At 51.3% G+C, this 25,301-nt stretch overlaps 2 protein-coding genes across 2 annotated transcripts in view; one reads left to right on the top strand and one right to left on the bottom strand.

Moving 5' to 3' along the window:
• ITPR3 (inositol 1,4,5-trisphosphate receptor type 3) overlaps positions 1 to 19,037 on the top strand; it is a 44,030-nt gene extending 24,993 nt beyond the window's left edge. Inside the window, exons 23-58 of the mRNA XM_026111757.2 lie at positions 25 to 154; positions 484 to 541; positions 753 to 918; positions 1,113 to 1,277; positions 1,504 to 1,572; positions 2,083 to 2,208; positions 2,394 to 2,516; positions 2,735 to 2,935; positions 3,374 to 3,625; positions 3,821 to 3,946; positions 4,285 to 4,410; positions 4,574 to 4,694; positions 5,480 to 5,664; positions 5,815 to 5,963; positions 6,097 to 6,205; positions 6,374 to 6,464; positions 6,727 to 6,896; positions 7,600 to 7,774; positions 7,858 to 8,042; positions 8,442 to 8,642; positions 9,055 to 9,165; positions 9,398 to 9,493; positions 10,106 to 10,207; positions 10,516 to 10,602; positions 11,316 to 11,426; positions 11,949 to 12,141; positions 13,182 to 13,307; positions 13,830 to 14,002; positions 14,118 to 14,282; positions 14,764 to 14,956; positions 15,456 to 15,551; positions 16,005 to 16,129; positions 16,396 to 16,561; positions 17,305 to 17,465; positions 17,979 to 18,140; positions 18,487 to 19,037. Of these exons, the coding sequence (XP_025967542.1) occupies positions 25 to 154; positions 484 to 541; positions 753 to 918; positions 1,113 to 1,277; positions 1,504 to 1,572; positions 2,083 to 2,208; positions 2,394 to 2,516; positions 2,735 to 2,935; positions 3,374 to 3,625; positions 3,821 to 3,946; positions 4,285 to 4,410; positions 4,574 to 4,694; positions 5,480 to 5,664; positions 5,815 to 5,963; positions 6,097 to 6,205; positions 6,374 to 6,464; positions 6,727 to 6,896; positions 7,600 to 7,774; positions 7,858 to 8,042; positions 8,442 to 8,642; positions 9,055 to 9,165; positions 9,398 to 9,493; positions 10,106 to 10,207; positions 10,516 to 10,602; positions 11,316 to 11,426; positions 11,949 to 12,141; positions 13,182 to 13,307; positions 13,830 to 14,002; positions 14,118 to 14,282; positions 14,764 to 14,956; positions 15,456 to 15,551; positions 16,005 to 16,129; positions 16,396 to 16,561; positions 17,305 to 17,465; positions 17,979 to 18,140; positions 18,487 to 18,555 (5,064 nt within the window). The 3' untranslated portion in view covers positions 18,556 to 19,037. The remainder of the gene's footprint in view (positions 1 to 24; positions 155 to 483; positions 542 to 752; positions 919 to 1,112; positions 1,278 to 1,503; positions 1,573 to 2,082; positions 2,209 to 2,393; positions 2,517 to 2,734; positions 2,936 to 3,373; positions 3,626 to 3,820; positions 3,947 to 4,284; positions 4,411 to 4,573; positions 4,695 to 5,479; positions 5,665 to 5,814; positions 5,964 to 6,096; positions 6,206 to 6,373; positions 6,465 to 6,726; positions 6,897 to 7,599; positions 7,775 to 7,857; positions 8,043 to 8,441; positions 8,643 to 9,054; positions 9,166 to 9,397; positions 9,494 to 10,105; positions 10,208 to 10,515; positions 10,603 to 11,315; positions 11,427 to 11,948; positions 12,142 to 13,181; positions 13,308 to 13,829; positions 14,003 to 14,117; positions 14,283 to 14,763; positions 14,957 to 15,455; positions 15,552 to 16,004; positions 16,130 to 16,395; positions 16,562 to 17,304; positions 17,466 to 17,978; positions 18,141 to 18,486) is intronic.
• Positions 19,038 to 20,645: 1,608 nt separating this feature from the next.
• LOC112990189 (ubiquinol-cytochrome c reductase complex assembly factor 2) lies at positions 20,646 to 24,967 on the bottom strand. Its single transcript, XM_026111758.2, has 4 exons — positions 24,774 to 24,967; positions 21,977 to 22,051; positions 21,554 to 21,623; positions 20,646 to 20,824 (listed from the first exon to the last, which is right to left on the bottom strand). The coding sequence occupies exons 1-4, from the start codon at positions 24,909 to 24,911 to the stop codon at positions 20,730 to 20,732; spliced, it is 378 nt and encodes a 125-aa protein (XP_025967543.1). The 5' UTR covers positions 24,912 to 24,967; the 3' UTR covers positions 20,646 to 20,729.
• Positions 24,968 to 25,301: the final 334 nt, after the last annotated feature.

The following is a 25,301-nucleotide window of genomic DNA, read 5'->3' as shown; positions in this document are numbered from 1 at the left end:
TTCTTCCCTCTCTGCTGCTACCAGTTCATCCTGAATGTGCGGTTGGACTACAGGATTTCCTACCTACTCTCTGTCTTCAAGAAGGAGTTTGTGGAAGTCTACCCCATGCAGGACAGTGCAGCCGATGGGACAGCTCCAGCCTTCGACTCCACAAGTAACTCTTCCCCTTTGTTTCTGGTACAAGTTAAACTTGGCAAACTCCACAGGCCACGTAAATACAGGTGACGGAGGCAATAGCTTCAGCAGCTTTCTGCCTGCTGCTGCTGCTGTGGGGGACGCAGGGGGCTGGAGTTTGTGCAGGAGGGAGAAGGTGCCCTGCATTCATCGTGGGCAGAGCTGCAGACGCACTGGTCCCACGCACCAACCCCTGGGGAGATGGGCTGGTGCTCAGCGTGTGCCTGCCCGGGGAGCTGGGACCGTTCCCGTGGGGTCTCTGCCAAAGCGCAGAGGTCACATCTGCTGCCCTGTTCCCTCTCCCTTCAGCTGCAGCGATGAACCTGGACCGGATCGGCGAGCACGCAGAAGCCATGTTTGGTGTGGGGTGAGTCCCCTGGCCCCTCTGGTGCCCAGTTACCCTGGCCGTAGGGCTCTTCCCTCTCCTATACCTACTGCTGAGCCTGAAAGCTGCAGGTGATGAGGACGATCAGGCTATCAAGGCTAATGCAGCTGTCCCCGTCGGCCCCGAGGGGTGACTGAGTGCTCACAAGCTCCCGTGAGGCTGCTAACATCAAGCGCTTTCATCTCGGCTTCAGGAAGACAAGCAGCATGCTGGAGGTGGACGATGAAGGAGGGAGGATGTTTCTCCGGGTGCTGATCCACTTAACGATGCATGACTACCCGCCGCTCATCTCCGGCTCCCTGCAGCTCCTCTTCAAACACTTCAGCCAGAGGCAGGAGGTCTTGCACACCTTCAAACAGGTAATCCTGGCGGGATGCTCCCCTGGAGCACCTGTAAGCCCGTGCTGGGCTGCCCGTGCAGCACGTGGGACGCATCCCAGTTGGGGTGACTGTCTGATGGCTGCTTTTCTCATGAGGGAGGTCTGGGAGAGGAGGGGAGCTGGGTTTGTGCCTCAGACTGGCTGCACAGGGTGCCCCCGGGAATTTCCTTGCAGGTTCAGCTCCTGATCTCAGCCCAGGATGTTGAGAACTACAAGGTGATCAAGTCGGAGCTGGACAAACTCCGCACCATGGTAGAGAAGTCGGAGCTCTGGGTGGACAAGAAAGGCAGCACCAAAGGAGACAGCACGGTGGAGGGGAACAAGAAGGAGAAGAAAGAGGTGAGAAGCCTGAGGAAGACTCTGGGAAATAGGCTGGGAGAAGAGCAGGGGGAAAAGGTACAACTCACTTAAATCCAACATGCATCTCCCCTTGATGCATCACACATGCCTCTCCCTGGAAGAGGAGAGTCAGAGAGGGTCCTGTGGGTGCACTAATTCCCCTGGCATCAGAGAGGCTGACGGGGAGGTGCAGTGGGACCCTGACCCATTTCTCCCCTCCTTGCAGCACACTGCTGATGAAGAGATCATTGCTCCAGGCGAGAAGAGCAGCGAGAACTATCAGATAGTCAAGGGGGTAAGTGACCCCCCAATCCCACCTCTGGCAGCATTCCCAGGGCCACCCCGCTAAGGAGAGGGACAGCCAGGGATGTCTGTCTGGCCTGGGTTAGCAGGGCATGTACCAGTGAGAAGGGGATGGGAAAAATTGTGGGGACACTCCTGATTTCTTCTACAGTTGAATGGAAATGAGCCAATGGTTCACTGTTTCTATGGTTCAGTGCAAGGAGCAACTTAAATTACCAGGGCTTTTGAGTGAGGAATACAAGGGAGACTCCCACTGCGGGGGACTGGAGGGGAGAGGATCTGTGCTGGCACGAGGGTGCTCTCTGCATTGCACTGCACGGAGGATTTCTGAGTGGGGTGCCAGGATTTGTGAGCAATGCACAGAGCGGGTGCTGGGCATGCAAGGAGTATGTGGGTTTACGGGTGGTGCCTCTTGGTCTCAAGTAGGCCCCCAGCGCTGATGGGTGTCCTGATGGACTCCCGGTCTCAGTTCCCTTCTGGGCCATGGTCGTTCTCTCTCCAGATCCTGGAGCGGCTGAATAAGATGTGTGGGGTCGGAGAGCAAGTGCGGAAGAAACAGCAGCGCCTGCTGAAGAACATGGATGCCCACAAAGTGATGCTGGATCTGCTGCAGATCCCGTATGAAAAGGTGGGTGAGTAGAAGCAGTCTGGGCCCTGCAGCTCCCAAAGCGCCTGGGAAGAGGGGTGCAGGGTGCAGGGACCCCGGGTGCATCCAGCTCCTGCAGCTGGGCCAGGGCAGGAGTCGTGGCAGCCTGCTCCCCGCTCTCCATCCCTCGTTGACTTGGGCTGTTTCTCTTCTCTGCCCTTCCTCAGGGTGATGCCAAGATGATGGAGATCCTGAAATTCACCCACCAGTTCCTGCAGAAGTTTTGCGCTGGCAATCAGGAAAACCAGGCGCTCTTGCACAAACATCTCAACCTCTTCCTGACGCCGGGGGTAAAGAGAGGGGATTGAAGCATGGTCATAGGCGGTAGTGCGGGAGAGATGTTGGCACTGTTCCTGGGGCTGGGAGGGTGCAGACCTGCAGCAGGCAAGGGCAAGAGATGGAAAACCTGGGAGGAGATCCCCAGGAGAGGAAGAGGGTTGGGACACCGCTGTTCCTAATGGTCCTGCGCAGCTCTCCCGGCCTCACTTTGCCTCCCCTCATCCCGCAGCTCTTGGAGGCTGAGACGATGCAGCACATCTTCCTCAACAACTACCAGCTCTGCTCAGAGATCAACGAGACGGTGCCGCAGCACTTCATCCACTGCGTGGCCACCCACGGCCGCCACGTACAGTACCTCGACTTCCTGCACACTATCATCAAGGCTGAGGGCAAGTACGTCAAGAAGTGCCAGGACATGATCATGACCGAGGTGAGAGTCCCTCTCCCTGCCCATGAGGCATGAGCATGTAGTGGGCAGCAGGCTGTGGTTCCCAGGAGGAGCAGGGTTGGCTTCTGCAGGGAAGAGCCCTTCCTGGCTGCACTGGTTTGTTGCAAACAGCTGTAAGGTCTTGGAGTGACGTCCAAGAGTTGATAACCATTTTGGAGCACATGGGTTCTGATTCCCTAGACTGGGGTCATTTTTTCCTTTCTGTTAGTCTTGGTAATGTGCTGCAGCAGGGCCTCCCACAGGTTGTAAGTTTAATTGCATTGCAAATGCCGTGTTTTCCCTGTAAATACATGGCACTTTCACACCCCACTCTGCCCCTGAGCAGTCCCTCTGCTTGCCCTGGGGCAGGGGAAGCGATTTGCCTGCTGAGGTTTTTCACCCTCCTTCTCTGGAGCGATGACTACTAAGCTTCCTCCACAGCTCACTAATGCCGGGGACGACGTGGTGGTTTTCTACAACGACAAGGCCTCGCTGGCCACCCTCCTGGAGATGATGACAGCAGCCAGGGATGGGGTGGAGGAGAACAGCCCCCTCATGTACCACATCTCGCTGGTAGACTTGCTGGCTGCCTGTGCCGAGGGCAAGAACGTGTACACGGAGATCAAGTGCACGTCCCTGCTGCCTTTGGAGGACGTGGTGCGGGTGGTGACGCACGAGGACTGCATCACTGAGGTACGAGGGGCCCAGCGAGGAGGGTGCCTGGGCTCGGGGGGAAACGCAGGAGGGAGAGGGCCGGATGGGAGGTGATGTCCCTCCGGAGCTGCACGCTGCCAGGAGTGAGGGCGGAGGGAAACGTGCGAGGGTCTCCCCGTCAGAGATGGTGAGCGACGTCTGCCTTTGCCTGTGTCCTCCTCCCTCCCTTGGCAGGTGAAGATGGCCTATGTGAACTTTGTCAACCACTGCTACGTGGACACAGAGGTGGAGATGAAGGAGATCTACACCAGCAACCACATCTGGACTCTCTTTGAGAACTTCACCCTCGACATGGCGCGGGTGTGTGAGGAGGGCTGGGTGGGAGGGACGCAGCAGGAAGGGCTGCTGCCCTGGCATGGGGAGGGGTTGGCCTCACTGAGGCTCCCTCAAAGCCTGAGGACTTGCCCAGGGCCGGACGTGCAGCTTGGACACCGTGAAGACTTGTGTAGTTTGGAGGGCTGCCCTGTTATGGGCTGGGGAGCAATCAGGGATGCCTGGCACGGATCCAGGAGCTGTTTCACTGGCCGTGTCCTCCCTGCTCAGCAAGGCTGCTGCATGCCAGCGGGCATCCAGCCAGGATGCTTGCTAATGTCACGGTGATACCTAGGTGCCATCAGCAGGCTCCCTTTTCCTCCCAGATGTGCAAGAAGCGAGAGAAGCGCCTCCCAGACCCCACCCTGGAGAAGTATGTGCTCACAGTGGTGTTGGACACCATCAACGCTTTCTTCAGCTCCCCTTTCTCGGAGAACAGCACCTCACTGCAGGTAACGGGGCAGTGCATGGCTGAGCCCTGGCCGGGTGCTTCCCTTAGGAAGCATCACCTGTGCCTAGGAGACCTGGGGAGAAAGGGGGCTCACCCAAATGAGGAAAAGCTCTAGGTCTGGAAGGGCCTTTCTGCCGTGCAGACCTGCCCACTCTCTCCTTCAGACCCATCAGACCATCGTTGTGCAGCTTCTGCAGTCCACCATGAGGCTGCTGGAGTGCCCCTGGCTGCAGCAGCAGCACAAGAGCTCGGTGGAGGCCTGTATCCGGACGCTGGCCATGGTCGGTAAGGATCCGTGCTGCAGGGATGCTCTGCCTCTCCGCTGGAGAGGAGGATGCAGGCAGCCCTGGCTGCCTCCACTCCTGGCAGCGATCAAGAGCAGTCTTCTCTACTGTGGGTCTTGGCAGGGTGCCCTGGTGAGGGGCTACTGGCTGGGAACAGGGAGGTTTGGCTCAGAGATGTGCATTTTGAGCTAGGTCTTGGGGGGCTACCAGGGTGGTCTGGGAATAGCCAAAGCCTGGATTTATTTGGGAGATTCCTGGTGTGTCCCTGCTGGCGAAGGGCCCGGAAATAAAGTCAGCGTTTATGGCAGTTTTCCCTCTCCAGGACTTTGCCCTCAGCCCGCCTGTGGCTGTTTGACTCAGGACATGGGTTAGCACTGAGTCACCATGTGGAAAGGATTGCTCGGTGGTTAGACGCTGGGTGGGGACGTGAGCTGGAGCCTTAGGATTCCCCTTTGTAATTTTAGGCAGGGCGCTTACAACCTCTCTGTGCTGTGCTTTCCCACCCCAAAACCGGCCACGCTGCCGCCTCCTGTCCTGCGGCAGGGGACAGGCCAGGTTTCTAGGCAACGTTGTGCCGCAGTGGGTAGGGATGGATGGAAATACTCGACCCTTCACTAGCCTGGGGGAGTTTTCTTTTGTATTTGACCTAAATCATCTTTACTGCAAATGAGGAGCTGGTGAAGGGGTGCCTGGATCAAGGCAGTGCGGTAGGATCCAGCCGATGGCTTGGGCTGCCTCCTCGCCACTGTTGTGGCTGGCCCTAATCCCAGCTCCCTCTCCTGGCAGCCAAGAGCCGCTCCATCGCCTTGCCCATGGATCTGGATGCCCATGTCAGCTCTCTGCTGAACAGCAGCTCCACCAGCACTGTGCAGAGGAACACGTCCAGCTACAAGACAGCCACACGGACCTTCCCCCGCGTCTCCACCACCCCCAACCAGTGGGACTACAAGAACATCATAGAGAAGCTGCAGGTACAGGGCAGGGAGAAGGGGGCTGGCGCGATCAGCGGTGCGGCGTGGCCCCGCTGTGTGAAAGCAAGCAGCCACTGGCATCGCGTGGGTCCCTCTCCCATGCTCGCGCTTCCTAGGCATGAATTGGCCCTAAAGGTGTGTGATTTGTAGGACATCATCAACGCTCTGGAGGATCGCTTGAAACCCCTGGTGGAGGCTGAGCTGTCTGTCCTGGTGGATGTCCTACACCGGCCAGAGCTGCTTTTCATGGAAGGGACAGAGGCCTATCAGCGATGCGAGAGTGGAGGCTTCCTGTCCAAGTAAGGATGCTTCGCAGTTGGGTTGCTGGAGCCTTTGATGCCTTGCAGTGCTGTGCGCCTGCAGAGTTGGGGGGAGGTGGGACCCTCTTGTCCCTCCGGGCTGCGTAACGGTGGCTCTGCTGTGCGTGGCCAGGCTGGTGCAGCACACCAAGGACCTCATGGAGACGGAAGAGAAGCTCTGCATCAAAGTGCTGAGGACTTTGCAACAGATGCTGGTGAAGAGGAACAAGTATGGCGAGAGGGTGAGTATCGCTGCTTTGCACATCTGCAGCTCTTCTCCTCCGCCGCGCACCTCCCGCTCTCGAGCCTGGCAGCATCCTCCCTGCTGCGACCTATGGGCCCTCGGCCTCGTTCCGCTCTAGTGCTGGCCCCAGAGCTGGGAGCCTCGTGACGTTTATTTGTCTTGGCAGGGCAACCTGCTGCGGAAAATGCTCCTGAACAATTACCTGCAGAACAAGAAGTCCAGCTCCAAAGGGGAACTCGTGGATGCTGCTGGGGGAGGTGAGTGCCCCGTCCTGTGCTTTCCCTGTCTTTCTGCGCTGCTCACACGCCCAGCTCCCAAGCCACGTTGCGGTCAGGTTTGTACGTGGCTTCAGTGCTACACTGGGAGAAAGGATATGGGCAGATGAAGGGACAAGCCCAAGGTCCCACTGGGAGTTACTTTGCCCAGATGCCTCAGCACAAAGGCACCCTGCTAGCTGCACTCGTTCTCCCACGTGACGCAGCATCATGGCCTCGCATCTGTCTGGGTCCTCTCGTGCAGGCCAAGACCAGGACTGGTCCGCTATCGCTGCTGTCCAGTGCCGGCTGGACCGAGAAGGGGCCACCAAGTTGGTGGCTGACCTCATCATGAACACCAAGAATGAGAAGATTTTCCAAGAGAGCATCCTGCTTGCCATTCGGCTGCTGGACGGAGGCAACACGGAGATCCAGGTGCTGGGCTCTGGCTGTGTGGTGGGCGCATGCCCCAGGGAACGGGGGAGCTGTGGTTTGATTTGTGCGGTGTTACAGCCCCAGCACTTGGTAGATGGGGTGTGCGGGGCAGTCCTTGGTCCCTGGCTTGGCCCCGAGGAGCAGGCTTTGCCAAAACGCTGGGTAGCAGGGTGTTTGCGTGTGTTTGCTGGCCGTCCAGAAGAGGAATGGTAGAAGTCTCTGTTTGCTTGAATTTTCCAGCTTAGTGTCTAGGTCAAACTTGATGGCTGGATGTTGTGAAAGAGGCAGGTTATTGCCGGCAGGTTTCTGGAGTAATGCTGATGCCCTCTGCAGGGTATTGCTAAAATGAGTTGCAGCTCTTGGGTGATAACTCTTAAGCTATTTTGAATCCCTTATTGTGGGGAAGCCGACAAATGATACATGCAAAGACTGGTTTTCCAGGCCCAGATCTGCTGTAGTCCCTGTTCATCAGGCTCTGTGCCTAACCTTGCTCATGGTAAAGGAGAGCCCGGGGTAGGGACCGATCCACCTCTGTAAATCCAAGAGGACTGTTAGCTCCTGTGCTGTTGCAGGGAAATAAACCTGCTCACCAGGTTATTGCAGGCAAGATCTCAGGTGCTGGTGGCTAGCAAATCAGAGGGGCGGGCTGGGGATGTTTGGATCCCATGGGGGAAACTCAAACTGCCATCCTCACTGCTCTCAGAAATCCTTCTACAACCTCATGACAAGTGACAAGAAGTCTGAAAAGTTCTTCAAAGTTTTGCACGACCGGATGAAGAAGGCCCAGCAGGAGACCAAGTCTACAGTGTCTGTGAACATGAGTGACATTGGGAACAAGCCTCGTGAGGACAAAGACGAGCCTGACCCTGGCTCCAAAGGTACAAGTCACAGTTTCCCGGGTAGGGCCGAAGGGCTGTCTCACTGGATAGCCTGATGCTAACGAGTTTGGGTTTCCCACTAGGACGAGGAGAGACTTTTGTGATGCCTGGCACCCCCTCCCGATACCCGATGGCCATAGGGTTTCGGAAAGGCCATGACACTGGGGAGCAGGGCCAGAACAACGAAATGGGGGTGACGGTCCTGATTATGGAGCCTATTCTGCGATTCCTGCAACTGCTCTGTGAGAACCACAACCGGGACCTTCAGGTTGGTTATGGGGGCTGCTAGATCAGCGGGGATAGGGCAGAGACCCCAGGACTAGGTTGCAGGAAAGCTGGGCTCTGGCCCTGAGCGGGCTCCAAAGGAGTGCACCAGCCTCAGTTTCCCCATCTGCAGACGCAGTACTCTCCCTTATGAATAACTTTGCTTGGCCTCGTGGCAGGAGCCGTTCATGGCACAGCTGTGCCCATGGAGCTGGGTGCTGCTCTCGGAGGTCTCTGTACGTTGCAGGGGTGGCCCCTAGCCAAATCCTCCACTGAACCGCACCCCTCAGCAGGGAGCTGGGGGCCAGGAAGGGGCTGTCAGGAGGGGAGTCAGGACCTCAACCCTGTGTCAGAGCCCCTGGTGATGCCGCTCAGACCAGTAACTGCAGTGTTTGCTCGACAGAACTTCCTCCGGTGCCAGAACAACAAGACCAATTACAACCTGGTGTGTGAGACGCTGCAGTTCCTCGACATCATGTGCGGCAGTACCACGGGAGGGCTGGGGCTGCTGGGCCTCTACATCAACGAGTACAACGTGGCCCTCATCACCCAGACCCTGGAGACGCTGACCGAGTACTGCCAAGGGCCCTGCCACGAGAACCAGGTGGGCGCCAAGGGGTGATGCCTCCGAGGGGTCTGTGGGTATCGCTGTAGCTCCAGGTTGTTCCCAGCATGCCTGGGGTATTGCAGGGGGGATACCTGGGAAAGCAACAGGCAAACAGGGCCAGCTCTTGATTTCAGGGTTTAAAAGGGAGCAGAACAACAGAAGAGGGGAAAAAAAAGATGCTGCAAGAATTATGAGCTACTGTTTGGCTAAATTATGTGGTGATGTAGATGGTGTTATTGCCAGGGAGAAAAGGGATTTGGGGCTCTTGGAGAAATTGGGTCCAGTCAGTGTTGCAGGCATTTAATCCCCTGTGTGCGTGTGTGGGTAGCTGGGCTGCATTAGAGGGGAGCACGTGTGAACCCGGAGGGACAGCAGCATCCATGGGTTAAGAAATGCATCTCTCCTCTAGAGCTGCATCGTGACCCACGAATCCAACGGGATCGACATCATCACGGCCCTCATCCTCAATGACATCAGCCCCCTCTGCAAGTACCGCATGGACCTGGTCCTGCAGCTGAAGGTAGGCACAGCCTCCAGCTGGGATGCAGGGCACCCCCCTGGGCAGGCACTGCTGCACGGGCTCACAGCTCCCTGGCACATCCGTAGGACGTGTACAGATCAGCTAGGGGCGCCTGCATGTTCTCCTGGGGGAAATGGTCACTGTAGCAGGAGCTGTGCATGAGTCGGGTCCTCCAGGCCCTCGGCAGAGGCAGAGCACAGTTCCCGTTAGCAAAGGTCTGTCTCCTCGCCAGGACAACGCCTCCAAGCTCCTCTTGGCTCTGATGGAGAGCAGACACGACAGTGAGAACGCGGAGCGGATCCTCATCAGCCTCCGCCCGCAGGAACTGGTAAGGGCTGAGCAGAGGTGGCACGGCCGGTGGGCAGCTGTCCTTGAGACACCATTGCGGAGAGGGCTTTGGGGGTGGGGGAGAGCCTGCATCACCGAGACATACCCCGAATGCCCGGAAGGTTTGCAGCTAGGACAGCCCTCCCTGCCTGGCAGCTCCCGTGTAAGGTTTGTTTCCAGAGGTGCTTGTACAGCCAGGCACAAGGTTTTCATCTCTCTGGTGCAAGGCAGATCCAGGTTCCCCCACGCCCCTGTGCTCAGCTCACCTCTCCTTGCTCCAAAACACCACAACTGTCTGCCATGCTGGCCTGATGGGGCTGGCTGAATCCCCAGGGGGTGAAGCACCCCTCCATCCCTCCCCCAATGAGCCCCTGTCCTCCTCCATTTCACACCCATCGCCTGGACCCCTTAGGCCTGTGGGTCCTAATGAAGTTTCTCATTTGCAACCCAAAAAGCATCTCAGCTGTTGCAGTACTAGTCACACATAACCTTATGCACAAGTGTCCTTTACCTAGTGGTGTTTCTGAAAGAGTTGTGGCCAGAGGAGAGGAGGAAAACAGGCCAGGGAGATGGGGAGAAGCTCACCTGCCCCTCTCACGTTGGTGCCTTCCAGGTCGATGTCATCAAGAAGGCCTATCTGCAAGAGGAAGAGTGTGAGAATGCCGAGGTCTCCCCCCGGGAAGTCGGCCACAACATTTATATACTGGCACTGCAGGTACTGATGCTGCAATCTTGCATGTCTGCGTTTGCAGCAAAGCCCCCCTGCCAGGCTGGGGTCCCCGCTGTGCTGTGCTGTAGCTTCCGCTTGCCTATTTGCACATTTTTTTCTCTGTATTTATTTATATGTTTTCTCCAGCCAGGCTGGCCTCCCCGGGGAGCCACAGCTGGGAAATTTGCTTTTGTCTCCCGTGAAGACCCAGGCCTCCAGCTTGCTGGCTGTCCCGCTCCCCCTGCGGTGCACGTGGCACTGCAGAGGCTGCTCACAAGCCTCTACTAACCCGGCTATCGCTGTCCCTCTTCCAGCTGTCCCGACACAACAAGTCTCTGCAGCAGCTCCTGAAGCCAGTGAAGCGAATCCAGGAGGAAGAGGAGGAAGGCATCTCATCTATGGTATGGGAAGTCCTTGAGAACGAAAGCAGAGCTTCCCCACCCACTCTAACCCTGACTGGAGACTGTAAAAAGCTGCTTCTCCCAGCCGAGCTAATCTGCCCTGTTTTCTGTCATTTAAGATTTGACGTGTTTTGCTATTACCAGGGGGATTAAAGAAAAACGTAAACGTGCCCTAGTAGCCAAAGCTACAAACACAATGGCACGTGCATCTCTTAAAGCCCAGCTGAGGAGAGCAGTGTGTGCCACGCTCTGTAACGCTCCCTCGGGAAGGCTCGGGTTGTAGGGTGACGGCCAGCTCGCGATAGGGAAGGGCTTGTGTCCCTTACTGGCTGTGAAGGGTGACAGGGTAGCACTACCTGCTTTCTCCCATTCCCTTCAGGAAAGGAAAGACCGAGTCCTTTGCTGTCATTCATTGCCTGTGTACCTTAGATCCTGAATGAGATTCAGCAGTCATATGATTTCCCTGGGGTTTTATGGGCATTGATTTGTAATTTGTGGATTAGCAGGTTTTGGATGTAATTATTGTAGGGAATTGAATGTCTGTCACCTCAAGGAGCTCTTGTATCCCTTTAATTCATTTGCTTTTCCCTGAAACCTCATCAGATTTGGTACGTTTTGAGGAACGGTGTTGTCAGTGCAGAGTTAGATCTGAATCCCCCCGGCCGTTGCTGGCTGAAGCCTTCTCATCCTCTCTCCCTCTCCCTGCATCCCAGCTCAGTCTGAATAATAAGCAGCTGACGCAAATGCTGAAGTCGACAGCCCCAGTCCAGGAAGAAGAGGAGGACCCGCTGGCCTATTATGAGAAACACACGTCCCAGATTGAGGTAGGACCTGTTTTCTGTTGGGTTTCCAGTATGCTCCTGGTTGATGAATCCCACCTGTGTTCAGGCCTGTTTCATGCGCAGTTATTTTATGTAAGAGCCTCCCCATCCCTGTGCCCGCACAAAGCAGACGGGCGCTTTGCACTGCAGTGAGCTGAAGCATTAGCAGAGCTTGCTGGAAGCCAGGCGGGTTCCCTGGAACAAGCAGCTCCCCGACCCTTTCCTTCTCTTTCAGCAGCAGCTGGGAAGCAGCCGTTTCGGCAGCCTCGTCCTTGCTTGCTGGGATGGTTTTCCTTGCAGTTGGGCCAGCAAGGATTTGTGTGCTGTGAGCTTTCCTCCCAGCACAGCCAGGGAGGGCTGCATTTGCTGGATCGATCTGTAGCATTAAATGAGTCACCAGTGCTTTTGATCCCATGGGATTTGGGGGAAAGGAAGGGAATGTAAGACTGAGGCTAAGAAAGAGGAAATAAAAGCATGGTGCTGGCAGGATCTGACTGCACTCTCTTTTTGCCCTCCTTCCTGCAGATTGTGCGCCTGGACCGAAGCATGGAGCAGATAATCTTTCCAGTGCCTGGCATCTGTGAGTTCCTCACCAAGGAGACCAAGTACCGGCTCTTCACCACTACCGAGCAAGATGAGCAGGGCAGCAAAGTCAGTGATTTCTTTGACCAGTCATCCTTCCTCCACAACGAGATGGAATGGCAGAAGAAACTGCGCAGTAAGAGCAAACCAGACCTTCCCTTAGGGCCTCTCCCCCCCCCCCCACTCCCCCCCAGGCCACAAAGAGCACTTTGAATCGCTGGTCTTTTGAAACTTGGATGCCAACAGTGCTTGGAAATGGCTCTGAATGCTGGCAGCAACCTGGAGATCAGATCTCCAGGCTCCTCATGCCCCTTGCTCTGTAGAGCCCAGTGCACTCGGCTGTTTGTGAGGAATAGAGGATAATCAAGACTTTCCAGCCCAAGGATGGGTTTTCTTCATGCCTGTTGTAAAATTCCTAAGTAGTTTAAAATGTGTTTGACAGCACATTCCCTTGGACTTGCACCTGAGGTATTTCACTCTAGAAGGCCCTCTCTTCATCTATGTTCAGTTGCCTTCTCCTAAGCCAGGATCTAGTAGCTACATGTGGGAATCAACAGCTTGGTTCTCTGCACCATCCAGACCTTTCTGGGTGCTTTCAGGGCTTACACCAGGACTGACTTCCTGGCTTAAAAGAACAGGAGATCAGTAAACAGTTAGGAGTCATATAAATATTATAAATACTGTTATGCAGCTGAAAGGTGGTGTAGCAGCCCTGAAAATACTTGCAGATCCAGTCAAAACTACCTTAGGAATTCAATAGGAAACAAGTTTCCAGTATGGATGGGAAATTGCTGGCTGGGTCCCCTCTGAGACAGAGGACCAGTGCTGAAAACACAAAGACACTTGTTTTGAAGGACGCAAGTCCTGAGGATGTAGGAGATGGGAGATAGGAAGGAAGGTGAGGTGAAGAGCAAAGCCAATCTGATTCCATGGTGCCAGAGCAGGTCAAAGGGCCGAGAAGCCAAGAAACGTGAGCCATAACGTTTTCAACTTGTACTTCTATTTCAACAGATGAGGAGGGAGCTTTTATTAATGGTTTGAAGGAAGTGGGAGGCAAGGGTCCCTTTGGGCCCATTAGCGGTACTGAACCGAGCTGTTTGGATGTCTGAGAGGACAAAGCCTTACCCAGTTGGTACAAAGTTAGCTGAGATTTGTGTTTGCCTCTTCTTCCTCCAGGCATGCCGTTGATGTACTGGTTCTCCCGCAGAATGACTCTCTGGGGAAGCATTTCCTTCAACCTCGCTGTTTTCATCAACATAATCATTGCTTTCTTCTACCCCTATGTTGAAGCCACTTCTATGGGTAAGTGCCCCAGCAGCCAGTGCTCCTCAAGATGAAGGAAAAAGGGGATCCTCAAATACAAGGAAAACTGGTCCCCTTACCAATACTCTCCCAAACCTTAGTCTCCTTGACTCTGAAAGCCCCAAGTCTTTTCTGCTGGTCAAAGCAAGAGACTGAGTTAAGATTTCTGTTCCCAACTCTCCCACTACTTTCTTCCTAGGGCAAAGGCTCTTCTCCCTGGGCTGCACTTTCCCTGTTTGTAAAATGGGGGAAGACAGAATATATACCTACTGTTTTGCAAAGTCTGAATAATTTACAATTTTTTTGAGATCTCAATAAAAGATGCCAGAAAAATGTATTAGTAAGGACCATCTTAGTCGATACTAGTCTTTGCAGTCAAGTGTATTTTCTTTCTTTCCTCCCTCTAATAATCGGCTCATTTTTTTGGACAATTCTTCTCCAGTTTTTACTCTCAATGGGCAGCACAGTGTGTCCAACTGGCAGTATGCATTTAACCTCATTGCATGGGTCTTCTCTTCCCAGGAGTGTTGGATTCCCCACTGATCTCCCTGTTATTCTGGATTCTGATCTGCTTTTCCATCATGGCCCTGTTTACTAAGCGCTATGGTGTCAGACCACTCCTCGTGGCACTGATCTTGCGATCAATCTATTACTTAGGAATTGGACTCACTCTGAATATACTAGGAGCTCTCAATGTAAGTTCTCTTTGTGCTGGAAAAGTAGTGTAACACCCCATAACACAAAAGGCTGTTCTGGATTCGTAAAGCAGGCAATTCACACTCCATTCCATTTCTCCTGGCTGTTCCCTAGCTAACCAACAAGATTGTTTTTGTGGTGAGCTTTGTGGGAAATCGTGGGACCTTCATTCGAGGCTACAAGGCTATGATCATGGATGTGGAGTTTCTTTACCACGTTGGCTACATCCTGACCAGTGTCCTGGGCCTCTTTGTGCATGAACTCTTCTACAGCATCCTGGTATGGTAAACTCAGATATTTGGGGAACAGATGTAGCTAGTTAAATGTTAGAAGGTTCCTGTGAAATGTTGCAGGGATTGATTGGTAACAGAAATGAGAACAGCTCACTGTCCTCTAATCCTTGCATAGGCTGATCTTTCTGTCTTCCAGCAATATCTCCTATTGTCTCTGTCCAGGGCTTGCTCACTCTGTTTGTAATCTCTACTGTGTACCTTTATTTGGGTCAGCTGGGAGGCAACGTGAGCTGGTGAGGGCAAAGGCTGGGTGCACGTGTCCTATTCTTGGCTCTCCTGCTGTGCATAAGTCACTTCATTCTTCTCTGCTTCCATACAGTAAGATGGGAAACGTAAATGCTTTATGTGAAATTTAGTCGGTCTGCTGACTGCTCCAAGATCTCAGGATAAAAGGGGATATAGGTAGGCCAAGCATTATCACAGACAAGCACCCTGCTGCATTTCTTTGCTCCTGGGTCCTTTTTTAGCTGTTTGACTTGATCTACCGTGAGGAGACCTTGTTTAATGTCATCAAAAGCGTGACACGGAACGGGCGCTCCATCCTGCTGACAGCCCTCCTGGCTCTCATCCTCGTCTACCTCTTCTCCATCGTGGGCTTCCTGTTCCTGAAAGATGACTTCATCCTGGAGGTGGACCGACTGCCAGACAACAAAGCCAAAGGTTAGGCCTTGCTGTCACTGGCTGCAGCGCTTGGGCTAGGGAGTGCCTAAGGGGGTCCCCTTTCTGTAGCTGGATCATTGCACAATCCTGGGCAGATAAGAACCCTGCTCCCTCCCACCTTCAAAAGCGTGTGAGCATGTGAGTTTGTGTGTGTGTTTACTTCAGGAGTTTTAGCACTGGTTTTGGGGTTGCCAGAGCAGACAGCTGCCTGTGCTGACTTAGGAACCTAGTGCTGTGGAGAACAGGATTTTGGGGGGCTTGGAGGGCTCGCAGACAGGGTGATGCTCAGCTACAAGCAAAGCTTTAGCACTGTAGAAGCCTTTCTGAAACTCGAGCAAAAGATTCTAAGCCTATAAAAGGCCAGGAGAATATGAAGAAACCTCTTGCAAATAGCGTTCAAGCTACATGAATGCAGCTGAAGAGCATTTGTGACAGGATCAAAGAGCTTTACTAAGACAAGCTGACGCTCTGACAAGGCTGTGGTCTCTTGTACTTGCAGATGACCCCTTGGGGATGCAAAGGAACATGGAGACCTTCATGGAGTCATGCAGCGGTGACAAAATTAGCTGCTCCGCTGTACCGACTGCCCTGGAAGGTAAGCGAGCTCACTAAGAAGGCTGACCCTGTTAGCAGCAGAGTAGGCTGGCTGCCGTATTTGTCAGCGAACTCGGAAAAAATCCTACAGTATCTTTTTCAAAGACAGACAGAAACAGCCCACTCTTGCAGATAATAGTTAAGCAAGAACCTGCAAAATTTGCACAGATCCCAGCATAAAAATGTTGATGTAGATTCAGTTTAGTCATAAAGGAAAGCAGGAGCTTCAGGAGCACTTAGACAACCACCTCCACAGTAAAAAGCAAGCTGGAGGAGTCGCTGGAAAGTTCCTGGTCAGGACCTACAAAACAAGCACCTGCTCCCAGGAAATTAGGCCACTGCATCCCTTTAGCAGGTGTCATCCCTATAACTTTGGGTTCATTGCAATAGCCTGATCATTCTGCCCTGTCTATACTGGGGTTTTTTGCTTTTATTTCCTCCGATGGTATTCTAGAAAGAGACGCTGACCAGTGGGAACGTGCCTGTGACACACTGCTCATGTGCATTGTCACTGTCCTGAACCACGGCCTGAGGAACGGTGGGGGTGTAGGTGACATTCTGCGGAAGCCGTCAAAGGATGTGAGTTCAGGCAGCATGCAGGTCTCCTCTCTTCCACACAGCCCTGCTGCCTACATCGCAATGCAGCTGCCCTTCTTCCCTGGAAATGTTGACACTTCCAGCTCTATCCCCCTCAGCTGTCTGTCATTGCTTCCCACCTCTCTTCCCCTATCACATCCCTGTCATTCCTCTTCACCGTGCACCCTCAGTCTCTGGCCCCTGTTGGAGTGGCTAGAGCAAAGGTGTGGAAGAAAGAGATGCATGTTTTTCCCTTGTGTCCATTGCAGGAGTCCTTGTTTCCTGCTCGGGTTGTCTACGACCTCCTCTTCTTCTTCATTGTCATTATCATTGTCCTTAACCTCATCTTTGGGGTCATTATTGACACTTTTGCTGATCTGAGGAGTGAGAAACAGAAGAAGGAAGAAATACTGAAGACTACTTGCTTCATATGTGGTGAGTGCTAGAACCTTGGCTCACTGTGTATATAGGACTTCCTTTCCCATGGTTTCTCCTGGAGACAAGCTTTCTTTTAAGGTTAACCTAAACATAAGGGAAGGAATGAAGTTTCAGGTGCTTTTGGTTTTCATTGAGTTTACAGCAGAAACTTAAATCTGGCCACCAGTTGGGTCACTGCAGTATGAGCAGGCTTAAACAAGGACACAAACTGAGAGGGGAGAAATTATCTGCATTCTTACTTGTCTTCCATTAATGAGGTGTTAAACTAAATGCCACATTATGATGTTCTCACTGCTGTGCATCTATCGCCCCTGAGGCCATCACTTACCAAGTGGGAAAAAAAAGCACCGTATTACTAAGGAAATAAAATTCAGGAAAAAATTCCAGAGTGCTCTTGGTCATAGGTAGGCAGCAAAGAAAAGAAAACACACCCCATAAGGCTAGCTGTTTTTTTTCTTAAGAGATCCACTGGGTGCCTTTTATGCTTTTAGATATGTATGCAGGAAACATAGCTAGTAGCACTTTAAATAGAAGCATCCTGAATACACAGCTGGGTTATTTCCCCCCTGTTTTGGATGCTTGTTTTGTGCTAAATGCCAACTAATTATTAAAAGCACTTTTTGAAAGTCACACCTGGGACAGGATGCAATTATCTGTACTTCCTTTCACATTTGTTTGCTTGCTCACTGCTTACCTTCTCGTCCTCTTCCCATCTTCTCTTTCTTGATTGCCTCTCCCAGGTCTTGAAAGGGACAAGTTTGACAACAAGACAGTGTCCTTTGAGGAGCACATTAAATATGAGCACAACATGTGGAACTACTTGTACTTCATAGTGCTGGTGCGGGTGAAGAACAAGACTGACTACACAGGGCCAGAGAGTTATGTGGCACAGATGATAAAGGTACATGTCCTCCCAGGCAGGGCAGCTTCCACCACTGCAGCCTGCCTACCCCCAGGGAAACATTTGAGAACAATGGGCTTGACAAAGAAAAACAAACAGTTTAAGACAGAACTTTTGGAAAATATTTAATTATGTAGTTGTCCCTTAATTCTTTCTTACCTGATTATTTCTGCTTTGCAATTTCAGCCAACATGTTGTCTATTAGATGTTTTGTACTGGATAGTTAGGGATTGAATCAAGGGCAAGAACAGTAGTAGAGACTACATATAAGGCAGGAGGGGAGAGCAAGGTGGTCTGGAAAAGAAAAACCTCTGAACTTGAACCCAGAAGGCTGTAAGAAAAAAGCTGGAAAATAAATGGACCATTAGTGAAAAATTCACAAAGACACAGACAAGCCAACCTTTTGAGAATTTCTTCTAGTCCCTTAGCATAGCAGGCTTACAAAAGGCTCCTGCTAAATCCTACTTGGTCTCTTTCCTTCTCTTCACCCTCTCTCCAATTTGTCTATTTCAGAACAAGAACCTTGACTGGTTCCCCCGGATGCGAGCCATGTCGCTGGTTAGCAATGAAGGGGAAGGGGAGCAGAATGAGATTAGAAATCTTCAAGAAAAACTTAACTCCACGATGAAGCTGGTGTCCCATCTCACCTCCCAGCTGAATGAGCTGAAGGAGCAGGTACTAAACACCTTTAAAAATAAGAACACTTGAGGAACACCTGGCTATAGAAAGCCACTGTACTTACCAAAATAGACACTGATTCCGAGGAACGGGAGACAGTAGCAGCCCAATCCTGAACAGTTTCAGATACAAAGCAAAGGGTTCTTACAGCTCTTTGGGGTCAGGGACAGTTGGGATGTGCTTTTTGATAGTTTAATTCCTCATCAGTTAGAGTCTAACTCATAGGGCCTTCTGGCAGATGCTTAAAGCAGCCTAGTCAGTCACACGTCTGACAAGCGCGTTGGTGAATAGAAAGGAGAAGGCCTGGTTTCCTACCTCACTTGTGTCCTTGTTTGAACTCTAGATGACAGAGCAAAGGAAGCGGAGACAAAGGATGGGGTTTGTGGATGTCCAGAATAGCATGAACCACTAAACCACAGTGCAAGCATCGGCTTCACCCACCAAGGGACTAAATGGATATCAGCTAATGAGGGCTGCTTGTTCCTGGGGTCCAAATATGGACATCACTGTCAGAGAAAGGCAGACCATGCTGAGGGGCTTCAAAGTCAACATTTTCCTTAGATCGCTTCTAAGCAATTCTGCACAGCAACAAACAGGAACCAGTGACTGGTAAAGATTCCCTACGATACCTGGACCCACAACTTACTAATGCCCTTGTAGGAAGATAAATTATACAGGACTTTTATTCCTCATTGCAATAACTCTTTATTTTGCAAATGTGGGTTGTATCTTTATCTCCATGCACTACATTCTGGTGGCCTGCACCTTGGGTAAGGATACCACTTGTAGTGTAACTAGCTGTAGGGCTGCAATATTTAACTTATTCCAAGAGTGTCAGTAGTAAATGTGGACCTTTGCAAACCAGCCATCGTATCTGCCATACCTGCTCCATGCTGATTGTTCTCCATTTAAAGAATTCTGTCCATCACTGTGGTGCAGTAAAGAAGAGCTAAACTCAAGGAGATGCATTGATAATTTAACTTGCCAGATGAGGATGAGCAGCAAAGCTCTTACTAGTGTGAACTGGTCTTTTGCCTTCTGTGGACAAAGAATATCTGGGCAGTAGTAGGAGACTGCAAGTTTACAGGAGTTCACTGTGAAGGGGTGTCCTGTGTTTTAATTTCATCTCTGGTGTAATGTTTTACTTTTTATTGTTGTTGTTACTTAAGAACTAAATTGTAAATTGCCTTAACTAAATTAAATACAAAAGCAAGTTATAATAAAAAAAAAAAAAGAAACATGGTAAAGAAAGCTCCCTTCCTGTGCGCTCTGGTATGTAATGTGGCTATTATTAAAAAAGAAAAAAGAAAAAGCACAAATGCAGAACACGCCAAAGACCCAAAGCTGGACCAAGACTGTATTACTCAAGGTACACTACAACCCAATGCTCTCAGAGCCAGATGTTAAATGTTAAAATGTCATATGAAATTCAAGTCAGAAGGTGGAAAAGAAGAATGCTACCATGAAGAACTACGTCGAACACCAGCCTTGTTTTCTGAAGCTTTGGATTAGAGCCTGCTGCAAAGTTTCAGATTCTTTCACTACTTGCCAGGAAAACACTGTTCAAATACAGAAAAAGGAGCAGCTGTTGGTGCTTCCTGTAGCCAAGCAGAGTCCTGGCATAGCTGCGTTCTAGACACTCATCCTCCCCAAGCCAAGCAGCTCTGTAGCCATCCCAAATACAACTCGGTGCTATGCTAACACATTCCAGCCCCCTGCCTCCCCCGAATAGACATTGATGCAAGCATTAAAGCTTCAAAAAGGAATTAAAAATAGGCCACAGCATGGACTGATCACACTCGAACTTCTTTGTTTATGGCAGCCCTACCAGCAACATACCATTAAAACCTATCCTTACCTGTCAGCAAATACGCAGCAAACCATTCAATACCTTCTCATCCCTCCCAGAGACATCTGCATATAGCTTGCTGGAACAGTGACACACCACTGCAGCATTGGAGACAGGGTACTAGACAGAGCTCATTAAAAAAAAAAAAAGAAAAAAAAAAAAAGAAAAAAAAAATCTTCTTGCACTGTTCCATGTCCCCATGGCAAACAGCCATCTTCAGCCCTCTCCTGCATCTTTCCAGATAGCTAGGACTTCTAAAAACCAAAAAAATAAAGGTGATCCCAGCTACAGTTTCACTGTTACTAGCGCGCACACACACACACACACACACACACACACACGCACACGCACACACGCGCGCACACGCGCACACACCAAGACTATAGGCCCCACTTTTTCATTGTCTTCACGATCACGTTTCAAGCTAATGTGATTTTTACCTATTTGCTCTGTACAGTTCCTGGTTGTTCAGGTTTGCCTAATACAAGGTCTCTGGTCTAACAAAACAAAGCTTGCTCTTCCACACGCTATCATGACAATACAGTTTCAGCACAGATGTGTTTACCTAAGGCCTAGAGTCCTGCCCTCCCGCCCCAAAGGGGGAGAGGGCTAAAAATGAAAGTGTAAGGTATATGTCTGAATAAAAATGTTGCTAAGAGGAATGAATGGCTTTATTCATCATGGCAGCATACAGTGCTTTAGGAATATATACAGTGGAGAATCTGGGAGATAGCCTATCACTTTGAGTCTTCGTCAGATTTCTTGGCATAAAACCTTTCTCGCAATTTTTTCCATGTCCCTTTTTTCATTTCCTCCATCTGTTTCAGAATGTCTGCAAAAGGAGAAGGGGGAGAGATGGCGAAAAAGGAAGAAAAGCAGAAAAGCAAAGGAATGAAAGCTCTCTTCGAAGAGCTTTGCCTTACATATAGTGTCCTTTTTGATTTTTCATCTTAATGAATTTCTACTTCAGTGCTTGAGGCAAGTTTGTTTTCCCATCCAATCAATTGTGTGGCAAGTCCCTTATCACTAACAACTAATATTCAGTTTCTGCACATTGCAATCAAAGCTAGGAACTGGAGCAGAACAAAACTGCACTAGATTCCTACACTGCACTTAATAAACAACTTAGCTGAGTGTATTTGTGCATCGTAGTACCCTGCTTTCTCTCAATGTCTAATCCAAGAGAAGAAATACTGAAGGGAATTTGAACAAAATAAAATAGAACATGAGCATTTTTAGAATGATATGGAAAACTATACTGCGTTTTTCTTTCCCATAGCTCCTGCCAGCCAGTCTCAAACAGCCTTTGCAAAACCCTTTGCTATCTCCATCCAATGCAAAATACAATCAACTCCTTGCCCTGAAAAATTAATAATTAAGAACTCCTCAATAATGCCTGACCTTATTCCTCTTTAAACACTCTAATATAGTTGCATGGCATTCCCATTCTGTCCTTTAGTCACAGGCATTTAGTAGAAATCATGCAGTGAACACCACAAAGAGTGGACTGTCCTTTGTCTCATGCAAAGTGTTACTCCCAAATTAAGCAGCATATTCGTACCTGTTGCTAGGATCATCTTGCAATCTTCTACTGTCACTCCAGTGAAGGTTGTATCTTTCAGGCGTGGATACTTCACAAATGAGCAAGTAGACAGGAGAAGGGGAGAGAGGGAGAAGGGGAGAGAGAGAACTTCACTTGGTGCATTAAAGCAAATAATAATGTCACCACATAACAGAGTTCAAGCTCATTTTCAGTCAAGCTCTAAGAATTCTGCTCATCCATAGCAAGAACTATCTGCATTGTTCATTCACGTTATACAAGCCAAAAGGTCTGCAGCTTTCTTGGAGAGACCAAAAGCACCAGGTAGTGCTATATCCAGCTCACTGCTCATTTGTCTACTATACATTCCCAGAAATCCTGCTAGAATGAGGCAGCCTAATGGCTTGCCATCCTGAAACAATGACAGCGAATGCCAAAGCTCACCTTGTTTTTGTAGTAGTTGGTGTGGATTCTGACTAAGCTCTCGTACATCTGGTCACAGGTCACAGGGTCAGCAATCTGAAAAGAGATGCAAGTATCACACCACTCTTACTTTAAACCTTCATAGAGAAAACTTGCCATTTCAACTATAAAGAGTTGTGTAAAGGACAGTGAAAAAACAGCTTAGGTGACTTCTCAGGACAGTGTAGGATGCTGGTGGCCCCTATTATGCTGCTCAAGAATGCAAAGCATGTTCTTTCCCCTCCACTTCTGCCCAGCTTGGCCTACAAGAGTAACGAAGCATGTAATCTCCAGAACAGACCTTAAATTCTGCTTGAGAAGATTTGACAGATCAGCTGTGAATACACACTTAATGAGAATAGAGCTGGACAGTTTTCTTCTCATGCTTATTGGCCACTGCTGTGAAGTCTACAAGACTTCTTTGCTCAAAGGCCAGTTGTGCCTCCTGTTTTGTTCTGAAGGATCAAATAGGATAAAGTACTATAGGATAAGGACGGAAGGTAGAAAATCCTGATGAAGGCTAAAAATAGTTTATAATTGATTAGGGAAAAGCAGCACGAAAGACACTGAACAGCTTGTGAAGGGTAAATGGATTTCTATTTTGGTCTAGTAAGTTGGAAAGATTTCACTAATACGCAAACCTCTCTTAGGTGCCCCCAACAGGTGCATCTGCCTTGCAGAGCCATCTATTTAGCAGTATGTATGGCACGTCATCTTTTCTTTTCTATTTTAAAATGGGAGCCAACTTGATCAGAACTCTGCATTGCTGTTCAATGACATCAAACATAAATGATTAAAACAGATGGATACATGAGTAAGGACAGTATCACCAGTTAACAAGTCAAGATAAAATGACACGGCTAATCTGCCCTTGGGACATTGGCACAGGTTCAGCACAAGGCAGGTAATGTCTCCCCTGTGCAAACGAGAAGGTTCTCCTTCCTCAGTGAGTAACGGCTGCTGCAGGAGAGAGAATATCAGGACAGACAGACTGTCAAAAGGGAGCATCATCATGCTGCAGGTGATCTTCAGCTTAACATACTCTGCAGTCACATTTCAAATGACTCTGCTGGTGTTCTAGAAATGATAGCAGCAATAGCTTTTAAATGGGTAGCAGAAATAGTATTGCCAAAAAAAAAAAAATCAGCAAATCTTATTGTGTGTGAATAAAACAGACATTAAACTGATAAAGTATCCTTCATAATTCTAGTTCTTTTCTCACACATTCCTCCTGCTGTCTGCCAGTACATTTCCCTTTACTGTATTAAGCCTTTATACATACAAATTGACATCAGTGCTGCAGGCATCAATTTAGATTTTCAAGATGAGTGGCAGCTTTGGGATCTTGTAGCCAATTGGTGTAGCATATTTAGCTGTCCTAAGCACATGAAAATGCAATAAGCACTTTCTGAAATGTCTGCTGCAGATTATTCTCATGACCAATACAGAATTAGGTGCCTATAATGGCGCATTCAAGTAGAAAACCCACATCTGAACAGCCTCCATCACATAAGAACAGGCACCTTTACATTCTAGAGCACCACCTCCAAATCTTTAGAGGACTGCAGCCCCAGTCAAGCATTAACTTTCCAAATTTATTTTAGTACCAAAGTCTAAACTCCAGTAAAATTACAATTGTAGCCAGAGCCCCACTGTAAAAACATCATTGCATCCTAATGGCATCAGACAATTTTGGACTTCCCTAAGTAATCCACACTATCATATAAATCTGTCATCGTAGGATCACAGCAAGCAACACATACTAATAAAATCAATTACACCACAGCGTTGACAAATTCGCAGTGTGTCCCACCTCCATCATCACTGTAACAGGGTTCTCCAACTCACGTGTTGCAAACGGTGCAAGAATTTAGCAAAAACTGAAGCTTGTCCCTCTGCTAAGCTGGGAATAAGCTATGTGGCCGCCTGGGGCAAACTTAGAAGGCCTAGATTTCAAAGGAGAGCAAAACATCCATATCAACCCATCCTGTGCTCTGAAAAGATCTAAAAGAAACTTTGCAATGGGAAATCGCCTGATTCATTTACGGTACCCTGCAGACAGCAGCTCATCATCCAGCTTTAACTGCCTCAACTGAGGCGCGTGAAGCAAGAGCAGTGACTGCTTGGAGCAGAGCATGCACTGGGGATTTTAACAGGAAAAAGTCGCCGATTTGCAGCCAGGCAGGGCGCACGCCCGACCCGCAGCACTGTCACCAGCAGGGTCACTGACACATGCATCCAGGAACCGAGGCAGCCATCGCAACCACCTCAGGGAGACCCTTAAGCAGCACGAGCGGCCCCGCTGCCGAAGCGACACAGGGGCCCCGCCGCAGGCCAGGCGACACCAGGGCCCCGCGGCGGCGGCCAGAAGAGACCAGCAGCGGTTCGGAACGGTTTATTCCGGCAAGAGCCGCCGCCACCTCGACACCCACCGCCGCGGGAGAGGCGCGAGGCGCCTGTGGAGAAAAGGCGGGCTGCCGCAGCGCGCATGCGCCCCGCCCCGCGTGGCCGTTAAACGGCGCGTGGACCCCCCCTCCCCCTCAGAGCGACCGTTAAACGGCACCCCCCCCCCAAAAAAAGCGACCGTTGAATTGCGCGCCCCCCCGCCCCCCCCCCACGGAGCGACCGTTAGACGGTGCGCGGCGCCCTTGCCCTTCCCCCCCCCCCCCCCCCAGTTCTACCACGGAGCGACCGTTAAGGAGCGCGTAGCGACACCCGCCCCCCCCGCCCCCCGGTCAGGACGCGGCGCCGGGGGGGGGTCGCTCCCCGCCGCCCTCACCTGCGTGTTCTCGCCCTCGCGGAACGCCTGCGCCACCCGCTGCCGCAGGAAAATGCCCAGGTCCCGCTGCCGCTTCGTCTCCTCCACCGGCCACTCCTCGCACAGCTTCAGGAACCGCCGGTACCTGGTAGCCGCCATGGCGGCTCTCGGGGGAGGCCACGTGACGGCGCTATGCTAATGACTTCTACGGGAGGCGAGAGGGGCCGCGCGCGGCCCGGCCGCGCCAGCGCATGCGCGCGGTGCTTCCCCAGCCGCGGGCGGGAGCCGGCGGGGCAGGAAGGCCGGGCGGGAGGAGGGGGCGCTCCCTGGCGCTGGCCCTGGGGCGGCCTTGTGGGGACCAGCACCGAAAAGCGGGGCCGGGGGCGCCCCTCGGAGGCTGCTTCATCCGCCTGCCTCGGCGTGCTGGGGAGGTTTGGGTCTTTTCTCCCCGCCGGGCAGATGCCCGCAGGTGGTTGCGCTGGCGGCCGGGAGCAGGCCGCTGAGGCGGGACAGGGCCCGGTCTGAAGCGGTGCTGGGCGACTGCCGCCC

This window comes from Dromaius novaehollandiae, chromosome 27, assembly GCF_036370855.1.
Source record: "Dromaius novaehollandiae isolate bDroNov1 chromosome 27, bDroNov1.hap1, whole genome shotgun sequence".
In the NCBI taxonomy this organism is placed as follows: Eukaryota; Metazoa; Chordata; class Aves; order Casuariiformes; family Dromaiidae; genus Dromaius; species Dromaius novaehollandiae.
The sequence above is the reverse complement of the archived record's forward strand: the minus strand, read 5'-3'. Positions and strand labels throughout refer to the sequence as shown.